Genomic DNA, 16,602 nt, shown 5'->3' with positions numbered 1-16,602 from the left:
TTATTTATTTATTTATTTATTTATTTATTTATTTATTTTTTGAGATGGGGTCTTTCTCTGTTCCTCAAGCTGGAGTGCAGTGGCATGATCATGGCTCACTGCAGCCTCTGCATCCCAGGCTCAAGTGATCCTCCCACCTCAGCTTCCTGAGTAGCTGGGACCACAGGCGCACACCACCATGCCTGGCTAATTTTTATTTTTTATTTTTTTGTTGAGACAGGGTCTCGCTCTGTCGCCCAGGCTGGAGTGCAGTGGCCAGATCTCAGCTCACTGCAAGCTCCGCCTCCCGGGTTTACGCCATTCTCCTGCCTCAGCCTCCCGAGTAGCTGGGACTACAGGCGCCCGCCACCTCGCCCGGCTAGTTTTTTTTTTTTTTAGTAGAGACGGGGTTTCACCATGTTAGCCAGGATGGTCTCGATCTCCTGACCTCGTGATCCGCCTGTCTCGGCCTCCCAAAGTGCTGGGATTACAGGCTTGAGCCACCGCGCCTGGCCTAATTTTTAAAATTATTTATACAGACAAGGTCTCACTGTGTTGCCCGGGCTGATCTCACACTCCTAGGCTCAAGCAGTCCTCCCACCACGGCCTCCCAAAGTGCTTGGATTAAAGATGTGAGCCACTGGGCCTGGCTTTTTTGTTTTTGTTTTTGTTTTGTTTTGGATGTGATAAAGATAGGGAAAAAAAAAAAAAAGACACTTGGCTGGGCGTGGTGGCTCACATCTGTAATCACAGCACTTTGGGAGGCCGAGGTGGATGGATCACCTGAGGTCAGGAGTTTGGGACTAGCCTGGCTAACATGGTGAAAACCCCTCTCTACTAAAAATACAAAAATTAGCTGGGCGTGGTGGCGCACACCTGTAATCTCAGCTACTCAGGAGGCTGATGCATTAGAATCGCTTGAACCTGGGAGGCAGAGGTTGCAGCAAGCAAAGATTGTGCCACTGCACTCCAGCCTATGCGACAGAGTAAGACTCTGTCTCAAAAAGAAAAAAAAAAAAGGATTCTTAAGATATGCATTAAAATATTATAGATGAAGCTGGGCACAGTGGCTTATGCATGTAATCCCAGCACTGAGATTAACATTTTTCATAATAAAAAACTTATTCTAAAACTATATAGAGACCTTGTTGAGAACAGCATACAATTTTTTTCTTTTTTTTTTTTTTTGGTTGGGGACAAGGTCTCACTCTATCATCCAGGCTGGAGTGCAGTTATGTGATCATGGCGCACTGCAGTCTCAACCTTCTGGGCTCAAGTGATCCACCTGCTTCAGCCTCCTGAGTAGCTAAGATTGCAGGTGTGCACCACCATACCCAGCTTTTTAAAAAAATTTTTTGTAGAGACAGGATCTCTCCATGTTGTCCAGGCTGGCCTTGAACACCTGGTCTCAAGTGATCCTTACAGCCTCCCAAAGTGCTGAGATTACAGACATGAGCCACCATGCCTGGCCTATAGTTTCTTTTCTTTTCTTTTCCATTTATGTATTTATTGATTGATTGATTGATTGAGATACAGGAGTCTCGCTCTTGTTGCCCAGGCTGGAGTGCAATGGCGCCATCTCAGCTCACCACAACCTCTGCCTCCCAGGTTCAAGCGATTCTCCTGTTTCAGCTTCCTGAGTAGCTGGGATTACAGGCATGCAGCATCATGCCTAGCTAATTTTTTGTATTTTTAGTAGAGACGGGGTTTCTCCATGTTGGTCAGGCTGGTCTCAAACTCCCAACCTCAGGTGATCCGCCTGCCTTGGCCTCCCAAAGTGCTGAGATTATAAGTGTAAGCCCCCGCGCCCAGCCAGTTTCTTTAATAATTCATTTCTGTGACAGTTACCGCTGTAGAGACATTTGTTCTTGGCATCAGATCACTGTTAGTTAAGGCTATTCATATTCTGTCCAACAGCTTGGCACCAACACCTGCTTACTTTCCTTTTCTCTTTTACCCTCTCTTCTCAGTTCTCTCTTTCCAGACGTAGTGAACTGTATGCAGACTGACAATCTGGAACTAAAGAAGCTTGTGTATCTCTACTTGATGAACTATGCCAAGAGTCAGCCGGACATGGCCATCATGGCCGTGAACAGCTTTGTGAAGGTAACTTTTCCCAAGGCCTCAAGAACAGAGTCTGAATTGCAAATAAGTAACCTTTGTTCACAAGTAAGGAGTGTAGGGAAGTGTTGGCAATGACTAGGAATGTTCATGTTTTAAGCATTCTATATACCAGTGTGTGTCATCCAGGGAAATTCAAACCATGTGCTGAGCTTTCTGTTAGTGGGACTTGTTGTATCCTTGACAGATGGGTAGAAGAAAACCTGGTGAAACCTCACTGTTTTACCTTCTGAGGTTGACAAAGATTGGGCATATCATTGTAGTATCAGTAACTGGCGGCTTTACCTATTTTATCTTTGTAGAAATTATGCTTATGAGTCAGCAGTAGTGGAGACTGCAGGAGTTTCTACTTTTGTTTCATTTGATAGGTCTTACACCATTTGATTTTTTTTTTTTTTTTTTAATACAGAGTCTCACTCTGTCACCGAGGCTGGAGTGCAGTGGCACGATGTTGGCTCGCTGCAGCCTCTGCCTCCCAGGTTCAAGTGATTCTCCTGCCTCAGTCTCCCAAGTAGCTGGGATTACAGGTGACCGTCACCATGCTCAGCTTATTTTTGTATTTTTAGTAGAGACAGGGTTTTACCATGTTGGTCAGACTAATCTCGAACTCTTAACTTCAAGTGATCCACCCACCTCGGCCTCGCAAAGTGCGGGGGTTACAGACACGAGCCACCACTCCTGGCCTGATTAATTTTTTTAATGGAAAATTTTAAACATATTCAAGAAAAAGGACTAGTATAATAAATTCCTAAATGTTCATCTTGCAGTTTTAACAGTTACCGACACATAACCACTCTTGTTTATAATCCTCATACATATTTTCTGACCTCCAACCCTCTCTCCTGCTGGATAATTTTAAAGCAAATCCTAAGCATCATATATTAAATAGTTTTGTCCTTATATTTGTCAAGATAAGATCTTCTATTTAAACATAACACAATATCATCATGTCTTTAAAAATGGACAAAGCATTTTCTTATTAGTGAATATCCAATAAAATCTTTCCTATCATAGAGTTTTTTTTTTTTTTTTTTTTTTTTTTTTGAGACGGAGTCTCACTCTGTCGCCCAGTCTGGAGTGCAGTGGCTGGATCTCAGCTCACTGCAAGCTCCGCCTCCCGGGTTTACGCCATTCTCCTGCCTCAGCCTCCCGAGTAGCTGGGACTACAGGTGCCCGCCACCTCGCCCGGCTAGTTTTTTGTATTTTTTTTAGTAGAGACGGGGTTTCACCATGTTAGCCAGGATGGTCTCGATCTCCTGACCTCGTGATCCACCTGTCTCAGCCCTATCATAGATTTAAAGAAAGTAATAATGGGATCATTCTCATTAATTTTTATTTTATTTTATTTTTTTTGTGACGGAATTTCATTCTTGTTGCCCAGGCTGGAGTGCAATGGCATGATCTCAGCTCACCGCAACCTCTGCCTCCCAGGCTCAAGTGTTTCTCCTGCCTCATCCTCCCAAGTAGCTGGGATTACAGGCATGCGCCACCACACCTGGCTAATTTTGTATTTTTAGTAGAGATGGGGTTTCACCGTATTGGCCAGGCTGGTCTTGAACTCCTGACCTCAGGTGATCCACCCGCCTTGGCCTCTCAAAGTGCTGGGATTACAGGCGTGAGCCACTGTCCCCAGCCTAATTTTTTTTTAATAGTTGTGTTTTCTCTGTTTGGAACTTAGTGTACATTTAAAAAAATCAGCATTTCTAAAATTAGCTTCTATTTAAAATGTTTTGAAAAATATGCAATATGCCTTCTTCTTTCTCATGGACTTTTTGTTCTTTTCCTGTGTTTAGCTACGTTATAGAGTTAGAACATAACAGTTTGTTCTCTGTGATTGGTGGTTCATAGGTGCAATATATCTTTGGGAATAATTTAGTTTACATTTTTTGGAAGTTAGAGTTGTGCATGGATTTATATGGGCTTAAAGACATTTTTTGATGTAGGGCAGTTTAAAAGAGTGTTCTTTCTCCATATTCTATTTACTATATTTGGAAGCACTTGCTAGTAAAAGAGAATGTATGTTAGTCAAGAACTCAGAGGGCCCTCTCTGCTGCATAACTCCAGGTACTTATTTCAAGCCCAGACCGGCTCCTCTGCTCCCCTTTGTTTTCTTGGCTGCAGGCCCCAGAAATCTAGCTCACTTTTCTCTCTATTTGATGCTTAGGAACTCACTGTGGAGTAGGGCACGGTCTTTCCAGTTTCTCTTTTTTTTTTTTTTTTTTTCTGTGCCGGAATACAAGCCCAAAAGCTTTTCCTGTTTTTAGGGCAGATCCTAATGACTGTGGGATGGTACCAATTCCCTAAGCCTCTGCCTGGCACTGGAATGAATCCTACTGAGCTGTTTCTCATTTTGTATTTAAAACAGTTAAATGACTTCCTCACCTAAACTCTTAAATAGGGCAGCTAAGATTTGTACTTAGGAAAGGAATAGCATGGAAGATTGGAGCTCGTGTAGAATGTATGTGGAAGCTTAAATTAATGAGGTAATTCTTTTGCAGCTTATGTAAACTGGACTGTTTACTTTTAGCCACCATGTGTACTTACAGTTGTTGGTGATTGTTTTCTGCAGGACTGTGAAGATCCTAATCCTTTGATTCGAGCCTTGGCAGTCAGAACCATGGGGTGCATCCGGGTAGACAAAATTACAGAGTATCTCTGTGAGCCACTCCGCAAGTGCTTGAAGGATGAGGATCCCTATGTTCGGAAAACAGCAGCAGTCTGCGTGGCAAAACTCCATGATATCAATGCCCAAATGGTGGAAGATCAGGGATTTCTGGATTCTCTACGGGATCTCATAGCAGATTCAAACCCAATGGTAATAAGCTTCTGCTTTTATAAAGAGAGCAATATTTAAAATGAGTCCCTTGTTAAAGTGTGTTTAATATGAACCTTGTCTTTGGAATACTGGGTTATGGGGTAGCTATGGGAAACATGACTTTGTGTGTCTCACTGATTGTATATTTCATATCCTAGGTGTTTTTGAGGTGAGAACTAAGTACTAAAATGCAGGGACCTTAAAGCAAATCTTTGTGTTGTACCTATGCTCATATTTGCCCATAAACTTTCATCATTTTCTTTAGGAGTTTTGGCCTTAACTTTATGTATATTTAAGATTATTTTCTTCAGATCAATATTTGTGACATTTTCTGGTGGTTTGGGCTAGAAACTGAATGAAAACGATCTTTGTTACCTTACTATTATGATGCATTTCTCTATAGGGGAATTTCTAGTACAAGATTATTATTATTATTATTGTTTGAGACAGGGTCTCACTCTGTCACTCAGGCTAGAGTACAGTGGCGCGATCTCGGCTCACTGCAAGCTCCGCCTCCCGGGTTCATGCCATTCTCCTGCCTCAGCCTCAGGACAAGATTATTTTTAGCCAACTTGATTATGTTCTTAATGTTTAGCAGCCAGAATGTAGCTTAACACCTTAAAGTTTTTTAATCTTTTCTTTTCCTTATTGACATTTTAAACTTTGCTTGTATAATGAAGGAGATCAAGTCCCAAGTGATATGTTTGACTCCAGTAGTAACTAAAGCTCATTTGAATTGGGTACTAATTGAATATATTTGATGGGTCATTAAATATTGTTGCAAAGAAGATGGAGGAAAATAGCCACTTTCTTTAAAGTACTACCTTTTTGGTCTAATGCAGTGTTTACTGAAAGGTGCATAACACTAAGAGTGAATCAGTGGATAGCCTTTGAATATTCCCTTTTTAAAATTGCTTATCTATTTATTTATTTTTTACAGACAGGATCTTGCTCTGTGGCCAAGCTGGAGTGCACTGGTGCAGTCATAGCTCACTGTGACTTTGAACCCCTGGGTTCAAGTACTCCTTCCACTTCAGCCTCCTGAGTAGCTAGGACTGCAGGCACATGCCACCACATTCAGCTAATTTTTTTTTTTTTTTGAGACGGAGTCTTGCCCTGTTGCCCAGGCTGGAGTGCAGTGGCACAATCTTTGGGAGGCTGAGGCAGAAGGATCACTTGAAGCCAAGAGTTTGAGACCAGCCTGGGCAACAAAGCAAGGCCCTGTCTCTACAAAAAATTCTTTAAAAAATTTGTTGGGGCTGGGCGCAGAGGCTTACGCCTGTAATCTCAGCACTTTGGGAGCCCAAGGTGGGTGGATCACAAGGTCAGGAGATCAAGACCATCTTGGCTAACATGGTGAAACCCCGTCTCTACTAAAAATACAATAAATTAGCCGGGCGTGGTGGCGGGCACTTGTAGTTCCAGCTCCTCCAGAGTTTGAGACAGGAGAATGGCATGAACCCGGGAGGTGGAGCTTGCAGTGAGCAAGGATCACACCACTACACTCCAGCCTGGGTGACAGAGCGAGACTCCGTCTCAAAAAAAAAAAAAAAATCCTTTGGATATGGTGGTGCATGCCTGTAATTCCAGCTACTTGGGAGGCCGAGGTGGGAGAATCCCTTGAGCCCAGGAGTTTAAGGCTGTAGTGAGCTGTGATTGCACCACTGCATTATAGCCTGAGTGACAAAGCCTGTCTCAAAAATATAAAATAATAAATATTTTCTAAAGTTAGTAGTATCTACTTTACAGAATGTTTAGCTGGCACCTTGTGATTTTGGCATTGCTTTTGATTCACTGTTATTCTGAGCAACTATCGATAATTCTCTACCTGAGGACAGATGAGATGAAAAGTGTTTGTGCTGCAACAATCAGCCAGGTGGGCAGAATATCATGTACCCCGTGGAAACTTACCAAATGGTGGTGCTAAGAATATGGAATGGCTCAAAGGGAAAATGAGTTCTAACTTACAGGCAACTCCAGTTTGAGGCAGCATCTCTAGGCTAATGTAAATTTTTTAATGCAGAACCTGCACAGTTAGATGGTCAGGGATAAGGCCTAAGGGATGTTTAGCAGTAAAGTCATGTGTGTGTGTGTGTGTGTGTGTGTGTGTGTGTGCGCGCGCGCGCGCGCGCACGCTCAAGTAGCACACTTAGAGATCTTTATCCAGATAAACTGAGAGGAATAAAATGATTCTGAAACAAGGTTGGTTTGTCCGATTTATTCAAAGTTTACATTGCAGAGGAGAGAGCTAGTTTTCGTCTAGTTCATAAGATCAAGTGGCATATGTATGCTATTTATGTATTTGTGTTTTTTATTATGGGACTCTTCAAACATTCAAAATTAGGACAAATAAATGAATAAAAATGAATTTATTTATCATCACTAGATTCACTAGTCATCAATACATGCCAATCTTGTTTTACTTATTTTCTTTCCCCATCCCCTAGCTATATAAAATTTAAGCAGGCAACACATGAGCAAGTCTCTATTTGAATTTAATATATCATAATATTATAGTAAACTGTATAATATTCTTAATTTTTAACCTGTTTTTACTACAACAAATCAAAACGTGACTTGGGGAGATTTTCATAAATATCTTTGAGGAGACTTTTAGAGAAAGTTCAAAGCTACTTGGTAGATTTTTGAGAAACAGTTTCAGGAATACCTCATGTTTTGTTGTCTCTAGATTTTCCTAGAGCAGGGTGTCAGCATTAGATAGTGAATTACTGGACCAACTGCTCTCTAAATAGAAACTCTTTGCTGTTTGGTCAAAACTCAGTAGCAGAACTTTTCTGATATTGTTTGACTTAGCCTAGAAAGGTGCCTGGAGTGTAAAATTTAAGAAGATGCTCATTCTCAGGTGCCAACTCTGTACCTCACAAGCCTGAGAACAGAGTGCCTCCTTAAATTTTGTGCCTGGAGTGCCTCACTTGCCTTACTCTTGTCCTGGCCTTGTTACACATACCCATGTTAAAATCATTTTTTGAGCTCTTCATTCTTGTTTTAGTGAAGAACTGAAAAGCTTGGGTTTAAGAGGTAGCCAGCACACGTAGATACATACCTATTTTTGATTTTGAATTTATACTTCTCATCTCAACTGTATGTCCTACTTATTACCTTAGAGTATTATAACTGTCATTAGAACACTTAAATTTAAGTGCCTTCTATGCCATGCACAATGGTAGATACTTTTACTTTATAATGTTTCACTTAGTTATCACATCTGTCCTGTGAAGCAGAGGTTCTTCCATGTTACAGGTCAAGAAATGTGCACTCAGACTGAAGAACTCTTCCTAAAGTCATGCAGCTAGTAGTGATGTAGCTAGGATCCCCACCTAGTTCTGAGTCCCAAACTCCATTGCTGGTTACTACCTTTGTGGATGAATGTATACCATAGAATTTAGGCCAGGTGTGGTGGCTCACGCCTGTCATCCCAGCAGTTTGGGAGGCCACAATGGGTGGATCACCTGAGGTCAGCAGTTCACGACCAGCCTGACCAACATAGCAAAACCCCATCTCTACTAAAAATACAAAATTAGCTGGGCCTGGTGGTGCATGCCTGTAATCCCAGCTACTTGGGAGGCTGAGGCAGGAATAGCGCTTGAACCCAGGAAGCGGAGGTTGCAGTGAGCTGAGATCTCACGCCTTTGCACTCCAGCCTGGGTGACAAGAGCAAAACTCCATCTCAAAAAAAATAAAAAGAAAAAGAATTTAAATGTGTATGTGTGCCATGCACACACACACACACATACACACACACAGAACTGCTTCATTTTCTCAAAATGTTTACATTTTTGAATACATAAAGACTGAATTATCTGAACACTGCTTCATCATAGAAATCTCAAGAAAAAAACAAAAACGAAAGATACAAAAAGAAAAAGAAATCTCAATCTTCTTATTCCAGTGATGGATATGAGTCCTTATTTTACTGCTCTCGAGGAGTGATTTTGTTCCACTTTTTCAGAGGCTGCTCCACATGGTGGCAGCACTGCACCAGCACATATTAGATTCTCTTAGAAAAGAAAAGAATGAATGCTTCCAAGCGGTTGTGCCTTAGTAGTTTTCTTGTAGCTCACTTCAGAAGGGCATCCTAGATTTGAAAGCACTAGAATATCTGCAGAAATGACTTTGAAATCTTCTAATGTTGATTGAGAGCTGAAAATTCTTGGTGTTATGTTGACCTCAAATCTGGTTCCTAGTGACACTGTGCCTTGCTGCAGGTAATAAAGCTTTACTATAGTTTTGTTTCCTGTCTTTTGGGGAGAATCACATACATCTTACTTTCCTGCAGTTGTTTTACCATTTATAGTTTAGTTGAAGCTAACTTTTGATGAAATACTAGTTAAGAGAGAAAAGATGAATTTAGAAGTAAAAAAACTCACTCTATTAAGTCCTAGCTTTATGTTCATGTTGTTTAACTTACCCAAGTCTGTTTCCTTTCCTGGAAGATGAAGGTTACTATCTTAGAGAGTTGTTTGGATTATTTATTGAGCTTTTGCATGAAAAGCGCCTTATAAAGTGTTTGGCTTATGGGAGCTCATAAGTGGTGGCTACTACTATAATTATGAAGTAGATATTAGGCAGAGGTTAACATTATTGCTACAATATTAATTTAAAAGGTTCTGATTCCTTTAATATTTGTACAGACTATCTGTTCCGAGGGAATTAGAATTAAACTTGTCGTCAGACGTGGACTTTATTAGTTCATTATTTTGAAGGCAAACCTCCATCCAGAATAAGGAAACATTTTAGAGCTACAGGGAAATAGCTTTCGTGATTTTTTTACAAATGTCATCAGTATATATTTGCAAGAAAATGTGTATCTTTTTGGCATGTGACTTGTTTTAGTGAGATATGCACTTTTGAATGATAGTATTCTCTAGCTTTTTGCCCAAACATTAGGATTTTCCTTCCTTACTGTGGTTTTCTTTTTTGCTCTCAGAGGCATTTAGGGGTGTTCCAACTTCAGTTAACTTACGTATGTTAGAATTTGCAACTCCAGAGATGTTCTTGACAGCCCCACCACATGTGCTTTGCTTTTTGTTTTTATTTATTTTAAAAATTTGTATTTTATTTTTTGAGAGACACGGTCTTACTCTGTCGCCCGGGCTGGTGTGCAATGGCTTGATCATAGCTCAGTGCAGCCTCAGACTCCTGGGCTCAAGCAATCTTCCCGAGCAACTGGAACTACAGGCATATGCTACCATGCCCAGCTAATTTATTTTATTTTTTACAGAGATGGGTCTTGTTTTGTTGCCCAGGTTGGTCTCAATTTCCTAGCTTAAAGCAGTCCTCCTGCCTCTGCCTCTGAAAGTACTTGGATTATAGGTATGAGCCACCATGCCTGGCCTGCTTTTTGTTTTTTTGAGTTCAGTCCTCCTAAGTCCCTTTGGCTTACTGCCTAGCCCCTTTGATCTTCATCTTCCAGACCTTCTATCACTTTCAGAGCTGCCCACGAGAATACCTACGCTTCCTTGTTCTGTCCTCTCTGCAAAAGTACAAACTGCTGAATTAGTAAAAAAAAAATAAAATAAAAAATCTCATTTGTTAAGTGTTCTTCTGCACAAGCAGCATGCTCTCAGAATAGCCTCAATTCAGGCCAAGTATAATCTTTAGCAAAAGTTGTAGTTAAACTTCCAGCTTCTTTTAATTTGAACTTTTGCTTGAAAACCATTTTATGAAGAATGACATTTTTCTTCTCAGAAAGTAGTATGTATTTTGACTATGTGCTAGCCAGCACGTAGACACAGCATAGGATTATGATGGTGGTTCTCAACCAGGAGTGATTCTACTCTCCAGGGCACATTTGGCGATGTCTGGTAACACTTTTTTGGTTGTCAAACCTGATGGGAGGAGTGCTACTGGCATATATTGGGTAGAGTCCAGGGATGTTTTCAACATCCTTCAGTGTGCAGGACAGTCCCCCCACAACAAAGAATTATCCAGCAGTAAATGTCAGTAATGCCAAGGTTGTGAAACCCTGGATTATGGAAATAGCACTGAGGCTTTAGAGCCAGAATGGCTGCTGTTTTGAGTCCTGGCTTGGCTGCTTACTAGAAATGTGGCTTTGAACAAGTTATTTAAAATGAGCTTCAGTTGTCTTATATGTAAAACTGAGGTAATAATGCCTATTTTAGCGAATTATTTTGAAGATGAAAGAATAATGTATTTAAAATTTTACACTTTCCCTGATATATGGTAAATGCTTAATAAACTGCAGCTATTCTTGAGGAATTGGCCTAACATTATGCACCTTCCGGTTGTTATAATCTTCATTTAGGCATTAGGAAGTTTACCTGTGTGGTGGTTTGTTGTCAACCTAAGATGATATTGAAAAATGCCATCTGTCTAGATCTCTTTCTAAGCTCAAGGAAGATTTTTGTTAGAATATATTTGGTATTCATGTAGGCTATGTTAAACTGTCTATTAAAGGTAAGCCCAGAATGCATAGAAAAACTAATGACTTCACTGAATTTAGTACTTAAAATATAGGATTGCTGTTATCCTTAAATATATATTAATAAGTAACAGTTATAAAATTAAAATATTATATATAAATGAAATTAAAAATGTATAATACTTTTCATATCAAATGTCCATGAAGGAGTTAGAGCTGGTAGAATTTTAGGCACGTATGAGAATGTCAGCATGTGGTGAGCACTTGTTAAGAGTAACATTGAAGGTAATATATTCAGTTTGTATCTGAGTTCCCCAAATGACTCACATTGTATTTCATATTAAAAAAGGAGCTGCTGTTAATTTCTGCAGGATTGAATTTTGGGTAAGTGGAATCACTGGGGGCTGCTTTGATATGAAGCCAACTTCCCAGCTCTTGAATTTCCCACCAGTTGGTCTGAGTGTATTTCTGTCTCTACTTATAGAGAAAGCAAACACTTTTTGTTTTCCTTTTATGCTGTGCTTTGTGGAAATCATTTTCTGTGTATTTTCACTTTTAAAATATAATTTCATTGTTTTATATTATTACGAACTTAGGTTTTAAAAAAATACCTCATTTTTTAGAGGAACAATTTTAAATTTATAGAAAAGTTACAAAGACAGTACAGAAAGTTTTCATATACCCTTCAGTCAATTTTAACTAATGTTAACATCTTACTTAACCATAGTACATTTGCCAAAACTAGGAAATTAGCCTTTGGATGTTACTGTTGACCAAAGTAGAATTTCACCAATTTCAACACTAATGCCCTTTTGCTAGTCCAGGATTCAGTCGGGAATACCAAATTGCATTAAGTCACTTCCTTTTTATTTTTTTTATTTATTTTATTTTTTTGGGGGGGGCATGCAGAACTTTGAATTTTATTACAATTTTTTTCTGTACCAACATGTTTTAAACATACTATGGACACTGTTGAAATAGGGACAATTATTAAAAAAAGGACATCAAAAAAGCATCAGAAAGATATATTACTGTATACAAATTGAGGAATTTTATACCTGCCATTGAAAAAAGAAGAGCTGGACTATGTATTTTCTGTATAAGCCATATCTTTTATGTGTGTGTACGTGTGTGTATGTGCTCATGTGTGTTTTTTTTAAGTTCACAAAAGGCCCAGTGTCTCTCATCTTTCATCCCTCAGAAAAGGTAAGCCTTTTGATTACCTATTTAAAACATAGATTAGCAAATTTCTCTACTTCTTTATTCTCTTCTCTGGGTTCTTTCCATCTTCCTACCTTGACTAAAACTAGACTCTCTCAGATGGTCTCTGTTTCCTCCCACCTTTTTAATATAGCAAAATCTGTTTGAAGGTAGCTCAAAAACAGAAAAGTGCTTTAGAACCATGAAATGGCATTTTTCATCCAGTCACCATAGCATAGTGGTTGAAACTCAGGCTCTAGAACCAAATAGACTTGGGTTTGTATCCTGGTTCTGCTATTTCTTAACCATGTGGTGTCTCTAAATTTTAGTATCCTCATCTACAAAGTGGAGATTACAAATAGTACTGCTATCATAGGATTGTTGTGAACATTAAAGGACAGAGGGCTTGCAAAGCACTTAATAGTGGTCCTCATATGGAGTAAACCCCTAATAATAACAAACACATATTCTTTTTTTTTTTTTTTTTTTTTTTTTTTTTTTAATTTAGAGACAGTCTCACTCTGTCGTGCAGGCTAGAGTGCAGTGGCACAATCTCGGCTCACTGCAACCTCCATCTCCTGGGCTCAAGTAATTCTTCCACTTCAGCCTCCTGAGTAGCTGGGAGCACAGGCACATGCCATCATGCCTGGCTAAGTTTTGTATTTTTAGTAGAGACAGGGTTTCACCATGTTAGCCAGGCTGGTCTGGAATTCCTGACCTCAAGTGATCCACCTGCCTCAGCCTCCCAAAGTGCTGGGATTACAGGCGTGTGCCACCATGCCCAGCAGAAACACATTTTCTATATTGTACATCGATTGTAGTGCCAGATATTAATAATTTTAAAAGGGTTAGTATTTCAGTGGCAAAATTTACTTTTTAATTTTATAAGATTAAAGTTTTAGGCCGGGCACGGTGGCTCAAACCTGTAATCCCAGCACTTTGGGAGGCCAAGACGGGCGGATCATGAGGTCAGGAGATCGAGACCATCCTGGCTAACACGGTGAAACCCCGTCTCTACTAAAAAATACGAAAAAACTAGCCGGGCGACGTGGCGGGCGCCTGTAGTCCCAGCTACTCGGGAGGCTGAGGCAGGAGAATGGCGTAAACCCAGGAGGCGGAGCTTGCAGTGAGCTGAGATCCGGCCACCGCACTCCAGCCTGGGCGGCAGAGAGAGACTCCGTCTGAAAAAAAAAAAAAAAAAAAGATTAAAGTTTTAAGATTAAGATTAAAACTTTTAGGATGAAGAATTTTAAAGATTAAATTTTTTAAAGCTCTGAGGGCAATTTACCTACAAATGAAGCTAAATCTGCTAATAGTACTACTTACTACTTTTACAGGGTAATTATTCAAGGGTGTACGTTTAAAGTAGTTCTCAACAGCAACTTCCTGAAAACTGGATCTGTTGTGTGTTGTTTTGGTAGTTTACCAGTAGATCAAGGCTTATTTGTCACTTTTCTTTAAGATGACCTCAAGGCTGTAATTTGGCTGGAGAATACTTTACTCTTAGAAATGGGGAGATCATAAGTGGTGTGATAATAAGTGTTTTATTTTGTTCAGGTTGCAGCTTGCTTTAATGAATTTTAGGGGCCATGGTCCAAATAACTGTGATGGTTAGGGGCATGCCTTTTGTTTGTTTATCGATATTTATTTGTAGTGTTTTGGCTTTGAGAGTACTTGAATTTTGCTAAATCATATCTTAAACCACTTAAGTAATGAACTTTATTTTTTGTAAACCTTGTTACCATGTAATCAAACTTTCTTTTCATAATGAGATGTGTTGACTCACTAGGTAGTTTACCTCTCATTCTAAGGAAGAAGATGGGGAAAACATGGAATATTCTAGATTGTAATGTAGCAGGCATATTGGCATTCTAGACAGTGTTTTGGATTAAAGTATAAGCTCTAAGTTGTACTTATTTGACTGGTACTGCAGTCATTGTCTCCTTGCGGAGATAATAATGACTGAAACTCTCAGAACAAATATGTTGTCCTGTGCCTCACATGGCATTTGAGGTCATTCTATAAAGGAGATAGCAATATTTTAAACCATTGCTAATTTAGAAGAGAACAAAAATATGTAAACCACCTGTGTATTTCCTCATAATAATTTTAGTCAGTTATTCTACTTTCACTTTGTTCAAGTCTTCAGGGATACCAGCCAAAATAATTGTAAATTGAGCAGAAAAACTGAGGCATAAATCTGTTCATAGTGTGTGACCTTGAAGGTCATTGCTGGAAGTCAAAGTCCTGTAAGTAGTAATTTACTTAACAGGAAGAAGTCACTGAACTGGAAAGTGGTAAGTTTCTTAGGTTCCAAGGCCACGAAAATGAGTGAAATTAGAGTGCAGGGTGAAAAATCATTTAAAGGGACAGGGAAATGGGTGAGAGATTCCTCATAAGTGAGCTTATGTGTGTGATATTCCACTCGCAGTTTAAATCTAGATTTCCTTTGAGAGTCTTTTTTTTACAGGGTCATTTTTATTCTAACCATACCTACTGTACCAGCTCACTCCTTCTTTAACAAAATGAGGTCAACTTTATTATCCTCAACTGCTGCATATAAGACAGGTATAGATCATAAATCATATTTTATAGCTAGGTAGTAAATCTTTGCCTCTTTAAGTACTGTCAGGATATGATTATCTCTGAAATATATAAAGTAGGATACATTTTTCTCCTTGTATATAAATCTACATGTCACCTTTGCTGGAAATAATGCTTGGATTATATTATCCTCCCCTACTCTGAATCTTTCCCTTCCCTTAGTTGAAGTTCACAAGTCTTGGAAGCTCTATAAATGCTGGAGACCAAGTATTAGTACTCAGACACTGGAATCAGATGCAGACTTTGAGTTCAGATTCAAGCAGGAATCCCTTTCTGGCTGTGTTGACCCTAAGCAAGTCACTGAGCTTCTCTAAGCCAGTTTTGTTACCTGTAATAGGTGGCTTTTAGTAGCAGCTACTTCAGAGTTGTTATGAGGATTAATAGCACAAAGTAAATGTCCAATACATTTTAGCTATTCCAGTTTTTATCTCTGTAAAACTCATTCTGTTAGTGTAATATAAGTAAAAATACAAATTGCTTATCTTTAAAAATTCAGGCTGAGTATGGTGGTTCACACCTGTAGTATTAGCACTTTGGGAAGCCAAGGTAGGAAGATTGCCTGAGGCCAGGGGTTTGAGAGCAGCCTGGGCAACATAGCGAGACCCTGTTTCTATTAAAAAAAAAAAAAAAAAAAACAGCAGACTCCACAAGTCCGTAAGGAAATAATCATATTGCAGAGAGGTCTGTAATTAAGGCAGAGAAAGATTTGTCTAGGATTGAGTATGATTTTACACATCTACATATGCTGCTTTAATATATATGTTTGTGTTTAATATCTGTATCTGTAAAGTATACATAATTGGGTTAGCTCTTTGAGGAGATGTGAGGGGTGGGGAATGTTTAGTTGCAATCTCCCCAAGAATAGAATTTACCGTAATTGGGAGACAAGATGAATAAAGGATTTTTTTTTTAGTTTTTTATTTTTATTGTTATTTTTATTTTTTTTGGAGACATAGTCTCATTCTGTTGTCCAGGCTGGAGTGCAATGGTGTGATCTTGGCTCACTGCATCCTCTGCATCCCATGTTCAAGTGATTCTCGTGCCTCAGCCTCCCAAGTAGCTGGGATTACAGGTATGCACCACCATGCCTGGCTAATTTTTGGTATTTTAATTAGAGACAGGGTTTCGCCATGTTGGCCAGGCTGATCCCAGCTTCTGGCCTCAAGTGATCCACCTGTTTCAGCCTCCCAAAGTGCTGGAATTACAGGTGTGAACCACCGTGCCCGGCCAAGGATTTATTTTTTTAATGCTGCAGATGTGTCCCTTTGTAATCTAGATGCCAACTTTTTATAAATCAACTTGTGCTGAGGAAGCTCTCTTAAGAAACCATATTTGTAGGCCAGGTACCGTATGGTGGCTCACACCTGTAATCTCAGCACTTTGGGAGTCCAAGGTGGGAGGACTGCATGAGGCCAGGAATTTGAGACCAGCCTGGACAACATAGGGAGACCCCGTCTCTACCAAAAAAAAAAAAAAAATT

At 39.6% G+C, this 16,602-nt stretch overlaps 1 protein-coding gene across 5 annotated transcripts in view; it reads left to right on the top strand.

The window, feature by feature from the left end:
• The window catches only part of AP2B1 (adaptor related protein complex 2 subunit beta 1), a 143,185-nt gene that overhangs the window by 16,645 nt on the left and 109,938 nt on the right, over positions 1-16,602 (top strand). For all 5 annotated transcript variants that reach the window (XM_033184146.1, XM_033184147.1, XM_033184149.1 and 2 more), the window contains exons 4-5: positions 1,950-2,085; positions 4,670-4,915. In XM_033184146.1, the coding sequence (XP_033040037.1) occupies positions 1,950-2,085; positions 4,670-4,915 (382 nt within the window). The remainder of the gene's footprint in view (positions 1-1,949; positions 2,086-4,669; positions 4,916-16,602) is intronic.

The sequence above is a fragment of the Trachypithecus francoisi genome, unplaced genomic scaffold, assembly GCF_009764315.1.
Source record: "Trachypithecus francoisi isolate TF-2019V2 unplaced genomic scaffold, Tfra_2.0 Lachesis_group20, whole genome shotgun sequence".
Classification (NCBI taxonomy): Eukaryota; Metazoa; Chordata; class Mammalia; order Primates; family Cercopithecidae; genus Trachypithecus; species Trachypithecus francoisi.
Note: the sequence above shows the minus strand (reverse complement) of the source record. Positions and strands in the feature narration are given on the sequence as shown.